The 14,694-nt window shown below is 38.8% G+C and overlaps 1 protein-coding gene across 1 annotated transcript in view; it reads right to left on the reverse strand.

Moving 5' to 3' along the window:
• Nucleotides 1-6,570: 6,570 nt before the first annotated feature.
• Nucleotides 6,571-14,694, reverse strand: part of EPSTI1 (epithelial stromal interaction 1) — a 49,800-nt gene continuing 41,676 nt past the window's right edge. Inside the window, exons 10-12 of the mRNA XM_058018426.1 lie at nt 13,602-13,699; nt 8,565-8,596; nt 6,571-7,125 (exon numbers count right to left, since the gene is read on the reverse strand). Of these exons, the coding sequence (XP_057874409.1) occupies nt 13,612-13,699 (88 nt within the window). The 3' untranslated portion in view covers nt 6,571-7,125; nt 8,565-8,596; nt 13,602-13,611. The remainder of the gene's footprint in view (nt 7,126-8,564; nt 8,597-13,601; nt 13,700-14,694) is intronic.

Genomic DNA, 14,694 nt, shown 5'->3' on the forward strand with positions numbered 1-14,694 from the left:
AGAATTGAAAACCAGTAAGACACACATCCTCTACATATCATAGATTTTAAAAATGCTAACACAGTAGCATTTGTTTTCAGTACTTGCTCGTTAGCCCACAGACCCACTCTCAAGCCTTAAAAGTTGCTCTTTCTGCAGGTCCATGTTGTGGTAACCTGCAGGATACCCAAGTGCTGGCCATCCTACTTGAAGTCAAAAGGAGCTGAAACTTGTAAGAGAGCAATCACATTGAATCTGTATATTAAATTATTTTAAATCTTTTTGACTGTGTTTTTTTATTATCAGTTAGCTATTCCGGTTAAAATATTTTTTATTGCCTTCTGCTGGAGACAATTATCAGTGTGCAAAGAGCAAGCAATGCATTTTTTCAGATTAAACAGAGAAAGCAGAACGAATCACTGCTTCAAACAGTCTTTTATTTATTTTTTGAAGGAGAGCCAGGAGAGACATTGATTTAAAGAGTTAAGTAATTGGCACTTTGAGTTTTGATCTCACATACAGGAAAAAAAAGTTCAAGAGAACAGAATATTAATCAGAATTGATCCAGAGTGAAAAGGTACAGCAGAACTTCTGAAAAGCCATGTAAAATAAAGGTTAATAAAAAATTTTACCCTGCCAAACTAAACCAGATCCTGCCTCTGGAAGAAATGAAAAAAAAAGGAGTTTGGTTGTTTTTTTTTTTTTTATTGATTTGGTTTTGTAGTCTGGGGTTTAGGTTTTTTTGTTTTTTATTTTTTTTTTCTGATTGTTTTTCCTGTTTATTTGTTTTCCATTTTATTCAGGTTAAAAAGAAGTTGGGCACACTGGATGAAATTTACCTGAGAAACTTCCTTGTGTAGTACAGGCTTTACCTTTGCAAAGTTTGCACTTACATTAACCTGCAGGAAAAGGTCCAGATTGGTTCATTGTAACAAGCGTCTTTGTTTTATTCAAATGTGGTTGGATCAGGTACAAGCAGGCCAATTTCTAGGATTGAAGGCTCTGCTGTGCTAGCAATTGCTGACCTTCAAGATGTGCTAAAACAGCACAACATCTGTTTACCAGGCTCCATGAAGATGGAGGAAGCATTTCAGTCATGAAACAAACTAAATGCAAATAAAGCATGCCAACAAATTTTCTGCATCTTAAAAAAAAAAAAAAAAAAAAAAAAAGGGAAGGGAGAGAGTGTCAATAGCAGTGGAGTCTCTCCACAAAAGCAGAGCAAGAAATAGTATGGAATGGTTTACATTAGGAAGGAAATTGTAGCTTCTTAAGGTGAGAAATGCTTTTTTTTTCCTAGGTTTTTTATTGATCATATTCAATTGAACCAACCAGCTAAGAAATTGGTTGTAAAGATTCAACCTGGCAGTTCTGTTCTTGGCTGCTGAGCTGTGGTATTGCTCACACCTCTGAACTTAGTTGGATAAGACCTTTGTTATCAGAGCTATGCCAAGATTGCATTTGTTACTTTCCTCTTTTCATAACTTTATTTTTGCCTTTGTAATCCAAGACTTAACTTTTTCCTTGGGGGAGTAAATATGCAAGGCGGCTGCTGAAAGCTTATCTTCGGTGAGGATGAAATTTTACAATAATGAAACACCCTGCTCCTCCAGTGGCCACCAGTCGTGTACCATGGCTGTGAAGACACCCCACTCCAGAGGCAGAGAACAAAGGAACACCAGCACAGAAACTCTGCCACCCCCACAGATTAGCTCCACAGCCATCACTGTGCCAGGGAAGAGGCAAAAATGCAAAATCCTCACTTCTGATACCAATATACACACATATTTATTTTTGGGAAACAGATAGATTACTATTTCAGATGGGAATAGGGAAATATATATATTTTTATTCCTTTAGTAAAGGAGTGAGTTACTTAATATCAACAAAGATAACTCAGACCACTGGCTGTAGGTGTATAAACTGATGAGATTGTAAAAACACTGTTTTCAAAGCAGGATACTGGATAAATCCTCTGAGATATGGTGACTGTCCAAAAGATTGAACAGAGAAGACAGGAAATAAATTTTTCAATGTTTCTAAAGGATAATGTGCTGAAAAACTAACTTTAGGTCTGTCAATTTAATGCTTACCCAGGGCAAAATCTTAGGAAAGCAAAAGAGGATGTGCTCAATAAAGAATTAAGGGTGAACAGCATAATTAATACCAGACAACACGGCTTAATGAAAGATTAAAGTTTGAATAGGTAGGAGTTGCATTTATGGTGGGATTTCCAGTCTGACAAAATGTGCATTTTTTAAAAGAGAAGAGTTATACAAGGCCATATGACTTTCTTATATAAAAATAAAGAACTACTCAAACTTCAAAGTCTAGATAAGAAAATTGAGAATTTGCTAGAGAGACTTCAAAATAAAATACTAAATGGAAATCATCGTCAAAAATAACATTTCTGTTAGGGTTTCTTACCCAAATATAGTTCAAGGGAGTTCATGGATTGGGAGGGAAGGAAAGAGAAATTGGTGGTAAAGACTGTGGTTGGTGCTAACTGAATGAGAGATAAAGAGAGCTCCTAGAGAGAGGTCCAGGCAGCAGGAAAAGCTGGCTTGCCTTCTTTTAATTAAGGAGCTAAGTGCAAAGATCAAACAGCTAGGAACAGGGAATGGGGGCTCAAAGTGAAATAAAAAAAATGAATTAAAGTTGGCAAGAAATAAACCCACTCTTTTTAATGAGAGTAGATCAGAGAGAGTTCAGAATGAAATCCCTAGAATGGTTTGAAATTTGGAAAGTCTTTAATGCGAGACTGAAGAACTTCAGGTGAATTTTCTCATTTCAAGCTTCCATTTCTACCCAGTGACAGCCACAGTGAAAGCTCTCACCTCTACTAACAGTGTCAGCATCAGCTGAATGCTGCCCATGGCTGCTACAGCATCCAGTCCTGCTCAGAGCAGGGTCACTGATGGCAGGTTGCTCAGGACAGTCCAGGGATGTGAACTCAGCGGCCTCTCTGGGCAACCTGTGACACTGCCTGATAAGCCATTAAAAAAAAAAAAAAAAAAAAAAAAAAAAAAAAAAAAAGGCTTGTGTGTTTAAATAGAATTTTCTGTATTTTAACTTGTGCCCATTGTCCTGTTGTTGGGCACCTGAATTAATGTCCTTCACCACTCCCCCCCAATATTTACTCACATGTATGAGACCCCTCTGAGCCTTGCACTCTGCAGGCTGAACAGTCACAGCTCTCTCAGTCTGCTCTCTTATCAAAGATGCTCCTGCCCCCTCACCACCTTCATAGCCCTTTGCTGGATTCACTCCAGTGTGTCCACATTTTTCTCGTCCTGGGGAGCCAAGCACTGGACCCAGCACTCCTGATGTGTCTCACTGGGCTGACCAGAAGGGAATTATCACATCCCTTGACCCACTGGCAATGCTCTTCCTAATGCAGCTCCATGCCAAGATGGAAAAGGATGGGACAAATAGGGGACATGGACAGGAGATAAGAAAACACATTGGTCTGTCAGACAGGAAAGAGAAATGATTGCAAAAGCATAAATGTTACATTGAAGCAGCAAATAGTATTGTTCCCATTTTTAATTCCAGAGGATATAGCAGATAAATAGGCTGTTAAAGCAGTCAAGGGTACTAAGGAAGAACCCATGGATAACAAGAAAAGGGAAATGATTGGAGGCAATGAGGAATAATACCTAGAGAGGGAGCAGAAGGGATTTCTGCCAGACAGTTTGTATTCCAGGAGCAAAAGTAGAGAAAACAAGTATCTGGAGGTGTGAAGGAGTCAATGTGAGTGAGCCACTAGGATCATAGAGCCATGGAATGGTTTGGGTTGGAAGGGACCCTAAAGATCATCAGTTCCCAACACTTGCCATGAGCAGGGACACCTTGCATTAGACCAGGTTGCTCAGAGCTCCAAAGACTGTGATGGGGAGCAGAGCCATGGCATGGCCCACAGCAGTGACATCCAGCTCCTGGAACAGATAAAGCCACGTTGCCTTCTCATTTCACATGAATTTCTATTCTTTTGCATAAAGCAGAAGAGTCAACATAGCCTGGGTGCTGAGAACTGCTCTAAAGAACCCGGTAGTTAAGATGTTCTCCAAGACAGGAGACAGGGATTTGAATTTCTTGATGCAGAGCCGTGAACTGAACATGGATGAATACCATAAAATGTAAGCTATGGATTAACTCCCTTTCTAGTAGCTTATAATACTCTGCCTTAGTGTCTGAGTAGTGGGGCACATACCAAAAGGAAGATACAGTTACACCAAATCCCATTGCATCAAAGTCTTTCTTCAAATATGGATTATTTTTAGAATAAAAACTAAACAAAACCTGTAAATTGAATTAAGCAGTCAAAATTCTGCACTTTAAGAAAAAGAAGAGTCTCAGGAGCAGAAACCCATAATTTACCAAGTAAATGCTTAAAAAAATTCATTAACAGTTTTATGAAACTTGGCAAATTTACACTAGGAGTCAGGAAGGTATTTTTAAAAGTAGGAATAGATAAACCATTGGAACAACATAACAGAGAATCAGGTTTGTAAGTCCTTAAATAAATGCTACATTTCTTCATAGGAAGGTACTTTCTGATTTAGACAGACCATAAAATCTAAACATAGGACTCTTGCTGTCAAGTTATATTGGAATTCAGAATAGCTGATCATAATGGTTCAGTCAGTTTGTTAAAATGAATTTGACTCAGCAATGGAAAAGCAAGGGGATTTCCTCTTGCAACTTCCAGACACACGCAATTCCGTGCTGGAAGGTTTTTTTCTAAAATAAACAAGGAGATCATCAGTACAAATTATATTGTTATCAACAACAATTTAAAAACAAAACAAAACAAAACCCCAAAACTCTCCATTTACTGTTATGCAGAAATAAAATCTGGTATTATGCAACAGTACAAAGATAATTAGTTTGGTTTGTGTAAGTTGTAACTAGAGAAACTACTTGAGTTTGAAAATCTTTATCAAATGTTTACTCTAATAAGCAAATAGAAAAGATGCCCAGCTACCCCTTCCTAACTCTCAACAAACCTGAAGCTGTTTTCCCCCTCTACCACCACTTTATTTCATTATAATGCCTTTAAAGACATGTCATAACATCCCTTTGCTCTCAGCCTTACAGTTTGGGCAGGGTATGTGTGTATGGAGGCGGTAATTCTGAGGTACTGGAAGCTTTCCAACAGGATAAGCACTGCTTTTTCCAGACATCCTGCTAACATCAATTTGTGGATGGATGTATCTTCTTATCATCTCCATTGCAGGGCATGGCTGTCAAAGACACTTCCTGGACCACTGTTCATATAGATTTGTTTGTTCTGTTCAGAAAGATAGGGGAGGGAAAATTCTGATATTTCTCCATTAAAAGGGCTGGAATAGTTAATGTCAGAAATAGTTTGTAGACAGCATTTCAAAAAAGAGATTGAAATGCTGGATAAGAGGAAGCACTGTGAAGACAGCCAAAAGAAAGCAAAAAAGCTTAATGGAAGAGGTTATTCAAGGTGACCTGCCATCACTGCTCCTGAATGTGAAAGTAGCAGGTTAATAAAAAGCTCTTTTTCATGTATTGAAACATAGCAACACAGACTGAATTTCAGCTTGTTGGGGACAATGGTGACTTCCCCTCCCACTCAGCCTTTGGGTTCACTGCTTCAAAAAGACCACCTACAAATATGAGTCCCATTAGAGTACAATACCAGGGTCTGACTGCAGCAAAGACATTTCCATTGAAATATATCTATATGCATGTATATATTGCTCACTCTGCAGATGTTTAGTCCCCGCCCTAAAATCTACCAAAGAAGGCCATGTGAGGGATTTCTTGGAGGCAGAGGTAAATTTAATTTCCAAAGAAGTCCAATGACACAGCCAAATACTACTTGTTATACAGTACCACTGTGTAGGTATGGAAAAGTCTTCCCAAGGAATCTTCCCAGAAATTTTTACCTAAAAAAAGGCTAAACCAGAAAATATTGCCAAATCTCCAGCATTCCCTATGAACATCAGCTAGCTAGCAGCATGAGAGATTGGAGTAATAGTTTGAGCCAAAGACAGCTACAGAGTGTCCCACAAGGGACAGCAAACATCGCAACATCCGTGGCTCAAAAAAACCTTCAGGTGACTCATTATGAAGTTTCCATATTGCAAGGGTGATGGAAAAATATCATGCCTGCATGCTGAACAAAATTGTTCTGGAGACCTTTAACTCAGCCTAAGACAAAATTGCAAATGCCACAGATACTTTTTCTTTTCTGCGTGGTTTATGTAATATGCACTGTGAACCCTTCTTTTATACTAGAAGTACCTTGGTCATATATGATGACTTTTGAAAAGCATTAAAAAGTTGTCATCTGTCTCAGAGACAGGGAGACACAAATTAAATTCCACTGGACTAGAGGGACAAAGAAAAACAGGAAACTGAAGCTAACGCTGGAGTAGTGCTCCCCACTCCTGTAATAGATGTTACCATGGTAAAACAGACAAAGAGAAAAGACACCACATTGTACCACAAAAGATGTGAAGAGATCAAATACATTTCAGTTTTATTTCAAACTTTATTTCTTTCTTTCATGTTATGTATTTTTCTAAGAACCTATTTAAAAGATACTGTCTACAATGCACATTTTTCTTCTTGCGTGTCTGCTATTGAGTACAAAGTAAAATAATTTCACAAAACTTCCACAAGAACAAACAGAAAACAAACAAACAAACAAAACCCCAGCAACATTTCTCCTTCTCTTCCCAAAAAATCCCTCTTTACCTGCTTTTTAAGATTGTCTCTGAAATGTTTTGGTTTTTTTGTTTTGTTTTTTTCTGGGTAAAGAGCAGCAAGTAAACACATATATTACTGCAGTTTCTGCAGTCACTTTGTCTTCTTTTCCAGAGATCATGAAGACTGGGATAATTACATTCTCCATGAGGCAAAACAATTTATGAAAAAAAAAATTATACATATTCTTATTAAAAATTAAATAGGACTTTCATAATCAGCTGTTTCAAATATGTATGCATGAATAATGACAGCTAGAAACCAGTCTCTGCAGATTGCTCATGAAGACAGTGTGCAGCTGAAGTCAGGGTAAGAAAAGAATCACAATAAAGAGCAGTTTCTTGGAGCTTTTACAAAGTCATTTGGCCTAGGCCAGATAAAAGTGAATATTTCTGCAATACCCTGTAACAAGAGGGAGAAAAAAGAATTAAAATTTATCTTTTACAACAAAAACAAAATTCAAAGTCAACTTCTCAAGGATTAATTCCACTGGAAAATAGTGTTCCCTTTCTTCCAACAGGTTTTAGCTTTTAATTATGTAAAGCCTTCATGAAGGGATTTCTATCTTTTTGTAAATTTAATTCACAAAATGTTCTAATTATCTGCAGACATATTAGTAACTCTTTGAACAACATATTGACATAGCAGGCTGAAATGTGTTTTGAAAACAACAGAAAAACAAGGCTTAAAAATACACCCATCCATATTTCTTGTACAGTTCACATGTAAATACGTTATTGGTATTATACCAATAACAAAGGATTCAATGTGTTGAAGTCCTTCAGCTGTCCACAGCTTACAAAACATAGTAGAACCGTGGACTGCAAAAGATAGCCATTTCTGCCCCTCCAGGGAATTGTCTTTATCTACACATTGCCATTTCCTGAGTGAATTTGAGTAACTTTTTAATAAAAATTTTACTTCTCAAAAAACTGAAAAGACAACTCATGGGAAGCCAACAATATAATTTAGATACTGTCTTCAGAATAAAGCCCTGCTGTAAAAGGACTAACATAACTGTTGGAGTAGCAAATGATGAAGAAAGTCTCAAATCTAGATTTGTGGGGGAAGGGTTGGAAGCAACGGACTTTTAAAAGTTTGATTACTTTAAATTCCTTTTCATAAAATGCAAGGTCTCAAAAAAACCCCCCAAAAAACCGAGTTATGTCAAACCTAACTGCTAAGGAACAAATAATCTTTGTCAGTTCCCGAACTTGCTTCAAAAGTTCCAACCCTGTAAGTACAGGCTCTGCAGACATAGTTGTATCTGAATTGAGGATTAGAGTAGGGAACCCCTTTCAGAAAGGAACACAGATGCAGTGAGTCTTAAGAAAAGGACATCTTAAAGCAGAGGGCCTGATTTCTCTGATTCAGTAGTGGTGTTTTACTGACAGCCTCCACTGATATGCAGTTTCCCTTTTTGTTCATGAGCAATGGTTGGAAGAACACAGCCCACAACAGTATCCCTTTCACTTAAGAACACTGAAAGTTTACTAAGTCACCTCCTGCACTCCCAGCCACATTCAGCTTTATCTAGGCAGAGTCTATGATGCAGAGAACATGGCTGTAGTGAAGTTTTAGCCTAAATATCAAGGCACTCCCAGAAGATGCCATCAATGCCATCATCAGCTTTTCTTACCTGCAATTCTTCACAAAAATCATGTTTCAGATTAGATATGTGCCATTGCAGGACTCCCAAACACAGAGTTGGAATGCATTTCTTTTAAGATCCCTTCTCATATTGTTTCAAAATTAAACTACAAAAATTGTCATAATGAAATGTCAAATTCAAAACTAAATTATTACTGACATTGGTTCTAAAAAAAACAAATTATTCTTACCTTGCTCCTCCTTTATTCCAAGTAGTTTGACTCTTGGATAAAAATAAAAAATGCATTAGTACAGTACAATGTACAATGTGCAATACAATTGCATATTCATGCAAGGAATTATGGTTATCTAGTTGTGTGGTGCTTTCTTGATTATTTGAAGTCATTTTGAAACTCCACTTAAAATAACAAGCAAACTCTTCTCCAAGATTCCAGTCCTAGAACAAAACATCTTTGATTTGACTTCTAAATAAATAGCAGGATGTATTGACTCAAGAGATAAACATATCTTGCTTCTGCTAGGAGAAAAAAAGATAAATCTAGAAGTATTTCAAATATCTTCAGATTCTTAACCTCACACAATTTGAAAGAGTGAGAAGCTTCTTCTGTTCCTGCCCAGACTGCCACTATTCTCATGTAGGATTCTCAAAGCAAAGAATGACTGAGCTCAAGATCAAGGCAGGGGAAACACATCTGCATACGATGTCTGACAGCCTTGCCAGAGCTAAGTCACTAAACTGAGCTACAGCCTGCCTGGACCTACTCATCTGAGGTCCCTTTATTGATGCTGATACTTCTGCTAAGTAGTTTCTATATTTTCTGCCAGGAAAGACAGGTAAGTTACTTTCAGTAAAAAGAAAAAACCCAACAAGCAAGAAAACAACCATTTTTAGGTAGTTAACTAATAACCTTTTCAACTCAGATTGTACATAGACTAACCAAGTTAAAGCTAAGTTAGCAAATCACATTATTCATTTAAACAAATGTAACCATTGTGGATTGCATTCTGGAACCTTCTTATATAAATATTCTTTTCTCAATATTCCCATGTTAAGTAAAAGCCTTTTCTTCGTTCTGGGAAAGCAGCATTTTTAGTGCAACTTGATCCTTCTGAAAGTATATTGAAGACAGATTGTTTAGAAAAACCTGTGACATGCATGCTGGCCTTGTGACTTCAGGGGCCTTTGAGCTGGGGCTCCTTTTGCTGTGCAACAGTAAACTTCATGACTTTTTCCCTCTTCAACTGGTCACAAACAGCATAAATCAAGTGCTGGCTGAGACTCCAAAGAAACTTTCCCATGGGTCATGCTGCAAGAACTAAACAAAGTGCAAACCCACAAACCATGTTTATTCAAAATAGTTTTATCCGTAAATCATATTTCCTCAAAACAAATTTATCCAGCATCTTATTCAGTTCCTGTTCTGCACATGGGAAAGGAAGAGAATGGGGTTTCCTGTCCCACTACACCTGTGTATTCAGGGCATAGCTGCTTTGCACAGCAAGTATCTAGTATTATGCATCCACTGAAAGAGCAGAGTCAGCGCTCGAGGGAGCATTTCTCATTCTTATGCATCACACTGGATATAATGGAGACATGAGACAGGAGGATGTAATATGTCACCTCGCCTTCTAGATTCTGGGTTTGCTATGGCTCAGAGAGTTTCAGCAAGACAACTAGTATTTAATTGAAGAAGAGCAGACCTATAAATTTCATACGTTCACAATGTGACCTCTCTCCATTTACAGAATAAACAAAAGGGTACTTGACAGTGACCCATTTTCATGCAAAAAATTAACAAGGTCTCTGTTACAGGCTTGTCATGCATTAGCTTTTGGTCTCTGCAAATCCCTACATACTTGGATATGGGCAAATCCCATGAGGCATTGAATAACAAAATGCGCAACTGTTTAAAAGTTATTCTTTTGTAACAACAAAAGTGCTTTACTGATCATTTGTGCCAAAACAGTGAACAAATACTGTCTCAGTTCTAAGTCCCAGATGAATCATGATTAAATTAGGAAGAAATTCTTTACTGTGAGGGTGGTGAAATACTGCAGCGGGTTGCCCAGAGAAGCTGTGGATGCCCCATCCCTGGAAATGCTGAAGGCCAAGTTTTCTGGAGCTCTGAGCAGCCTGATCTCGTGGAAGGTGTCCTTGCCCATAGCAGGCAGGTTGGAACTAGATGATCTTTAAAGTCCCATCCAACCCAAACCATTCTATGATTCCATTATATGATCTTATTTATTAAACTTGGATTTTGAAAGGACTATGGTAATTTTCTTATTCTCCTATCTTGAAAGGTTTATCTTTATGCCAAAGGCAGTGCAAAGGGCATTAAAACTTTCTTGATAGCATACAGCAAGACTCGGGGCTTTCTCAAGGGTGCAGTAGCTCACAGATAGAAGTGGAACTTCATTATGTTGTTTCCCCATTAAAAATGGAAACTACAAAGCCACCCAGAGAGTGCCCTGGCATTTATAATCAAAAAGGCAGGAGAAATTACAGTCATGAAGATCCTTCTTGATAGAACAGCTTATAAATATTCCTAATAAAACACAAAATGTCTGGAGGGGATTTGAATTAATGAAAACTCATTTCCTATTGCTTAGGGGACAATTGGACACTGTAACTGCTCTCCTGCTCTCTTCTCAGACGTACACAATATATTCAGCCTCCTCCCTTTTTCTCCATGTCATTTGTGATATCATGTCCCTTTCTGAATCCCCTAGCCCCCAGGACATCAGGGCAGAGCTGCAGCTGCTCTTGAGCTGTGCCCACGCTGATCTGCCAGAGGGCTGCAGTCAAACAATGCAGAGAATGCACCACCCCTCAGAGTGGGCACTGTTTTAGGCTGTCTCCTATGCTAGTCACTGCTTTTCACAAAACACACAGAAATTTAATTATCTCTGAGACTTATAATCCCTTTCAAATTTGGCTAAGATTGGCCAGCAGCTGGGAAATCTTATTACATGCACACAGACAGCGTGATCGTACAAACTTCATTTCTTTAGGAAACCAGGCTAATAGAACCAACAGTGAAAAATAGAGTCGATACATCAACAATAGAGCACAACATTCAGTTTCTGTTAAGTGTGAAGTTGTTGTGACTGTAAAGAGTTCAAACAGGGGAAAAAAAATACAAGAGGGAAAGAGAACAAATGGCACCCTTTGGTGCCATTGTACAGATGGAAGAGGCTCAAAAATTACCTTCATGTCTTTACTTTGGGAATTTTTTTACTTTCTCTTAATCTTAGTATATAGTCGGACCTGTTTCAGTTAGCTTCCTTGTAATGTAAAATGCCTGGCTGCAGACTACATGACTTGTAAGCCCTGCCTGGAGTTCAGCTCTTTTTTTTTTAAATCCCAAAGGAAAGGAGAAAAATCTCGGTATAATCAAAGACACTAAGATTGCTGCCTCCAGCCTATCTTTTGAGAGATTATTTTTCTTTCTTGTACTTGTTACCAATACCCATTTTTTAATTCCTATCCATTATGACATATTCTTTCATATTTTAATCTTTTCCTTCTCAGTTTAGTCTTCAAATCTCACGTTATAGCATAAAGGAAAAATAGATCTAGCATTACCCAGCAGAAGGCATGCTCTTTGGGAGTCACTCAGTAAATAACAGAGTAGGACATCTATCACTTCCATACACAGGGTTTTATTGCATTTGTATTGATGCATTAATTCAATTTACATATTAAAAAAGCCCTCACATAGTCATCTGTTGTTAAAACTGTGCCTAGGCTGAGCACACTCATTTGTGCTCAGTGATACAGACTGTGAAAGAGGGTGTGTGCATCTGACTAAAGGCAAAGCCCTGCCACCTCTGCAGACAATGGCAAGGTTTCCAGGGGTGAAGGCAGGTGCTCTGATGGAGATGCTTGAGAAAGATGTTGGGGATCTTGGCTGTGTCACACATTTTCCTTGGAGTTTATCAGGAAACAGTACACTAATGGGGATAAAATACACAAAGTGCCCTCGTTGCCTTTGTTAACCAGACACCCTCTATCAGACTTCATCTTTTGCACTTTCCCTGTATCAGGTGGCTGTGTCCTGCCTGCAGTCTCTAATTCTGCTATCTGCAGACATGCTGTCCTTCAGGAGGTGGCTCAGGCCTGCTATACACTGTGCTCTCTTAATCACACCCTTTAACTAGCCTGGACATCTGTAACTTGGCTTCCATCAGCTTCTGCACTGCCTGATGTGCTTGGTGTTTCAGATCAGTAAAGCTGCTGATGTCTGCCCACAGACCTGATGGGAGCTTGAGCTGGCATGTCCTGTCTCCTCTCACCAAGACCAAGAACCTCCTGAGCCCAGGGCTTGCCCAAGGCTTGTAGTGATGAAGACACCCTTTTCCCACTTCCAGTACATGGAAAATCCAGTGGCAAGAATATCTGCTTTTTAACCATGCCTTGACTTTGGAGATGCTTGAACTGAACTCTTTCTGGTATTCACTGGCTAACATACACATCCTGACCAACTAATCCAATTCAAGCTGTTATATTTTATCAACTAAACACCTTCCTCTACACTGTCACACACACTAAATTCTCTTAGACTCTCATCATTTTGCTTCTCAGTCTTCCTAACTCTTCAATTCCCATACTAGGGTCCTTTCATCAATAGAATTTCAGCCTAATGAAAAATTCCATGATGGGGAATACATATATTTACCTTTTTTTTATACTGAAAATTCTAAACAACAATAACATTAATGTCTCATTAGGACAGTTGAAAAAATGAATGGATATTTAATAGTATTCAGCCTTCTTTGTCATAATTTTATATAGGTAAAAAATGAATAGCTGTACCTGGAAAGATATAGGTAGACAGATAGATACAGATATAGAGATGGGATTTTTTCCCTCCAACTTCAATACCATATTAAAATATTTATAGCATATCTGAGCATCTTTAATTTAAAGACTTTAAAAAATCCCTAATGATTTCACTACCCTTGTTCTGAACTTAAGGAAGTACCTTGGATGTGGCTCCTTGCAGTGAGTACCTCACACACAAGGCCACTGAGTTCTGCTGCAAGAGCAGCTGTTCCTCTCTCCTTCCATTTGAAAAGCTTATATTTTAGACAGAATTTCTTCTTGAAAGGTATTCAAGAATTTCTCCTTGAAAGGTACTAAGGACAGCCAGCCGGGGCTGTAAGTTCTGTCAGGCAGACTAAAGACAGACACACAATAGTGTCTGGAGAAAAATTCAATATTTGAACAATCTCATTGCTTCTCCATTCTGTACCAAAAAACTTACCAAGGTGCCATTATTGAGGTAGTCCATTATATCCAGGGTGGTAGATGTTATTAGGCTGTGTTCTGTTCTGAAGTCGGTCCAGGAAAGCATTATTTACCCTTAAAGTACAATAAAAAATGAATAATGATGGAAGGCAGCTGAGAAGTTCACAAACTACTGATATTAAACATTCTGTGAGTGGCTCTCCCTTCCCATCTGTTCAGTGCCCATCTTCCTGTGTTTTTCAAGCAGCATAACCATGGATGGGCATGAGATCAGGTGGACTTAATTTTCAATTCACCAGATGCACCCTTATCCTGGGATCAGCCTGTTGGGAGTAAGAGGCATACCTTGGCTGCTGTTCATAATGCACCAAAATTCTCCATAGAAAGATGACCTGTGTACCACCACCCACCTTTTTAGGGAGGTTACATATTTTGACAAGTCACCTTAGGTAATCTTTCAGCTTTCAGTGCTCAAGGAAAATTTCTAGAAGTACTGATTTCGTAATAAAAAATGGAAGAACACACTTAAGCTTGTTACTAAGAGAGACAATTTATGCAGCTGACAACTTTTCCTTCCATCCAGCTGTGAAATTCTAGCATTTTCTTGCACTACTCTACCAATCTGGAAAGCATGGACAAATACACAGTTTTCCTCAATCTGTTTTAAATATTTTCACATTGGGACTGTTCAGCATGCAGAGGAGAAGCCTGTGGGGTGACCTTACAGCAGCCTTTCAGTATTTAAAGTGGGCTACAAGAGAGATGGAGGGGGACTTTTTACAAGGGCATGTGATAAAGGGCAAGGGAGAATGGCTTTAGACTGAAAGGGGGTAGACTCAGATTGGATATTAGGAGGCTGGCACTGAGGCACTGGCACAGGTTGCCCAGAGAAGCTGTGCATGCCCCATCCCTGGCAGTGCTCCAGGCCAGGCTGGATGGGGCTCTGAGCAGCCTGGTGGAGTGGAAGGTGTCCCTGCCCACAGCAGGGGGTTGGAGCTAGATGACCTTTAAGGTCCCTTCCAACCCAAACCATTCTGTGATTCTCTGGAAAACTGTGTCTTTTTCTCCTTGATTACTGCTTAGGACTGACACACGCTTAGACATGGCTG

The sequence above is a fragment of the Melospiza georgiana genome, chromosome 2 (genome assembly GCF_028018845.1).
Source record: "Melospiza georgiana isolate bMelGeo1 chromosome 2, bMelGeo1.pri, whole genome shotgun sequence".
NCBI lineage: Eukaryota > Metazoa > Chordata > Aves > Passeriformes > Passerellidae > Melospiza > Melospiza georgiana.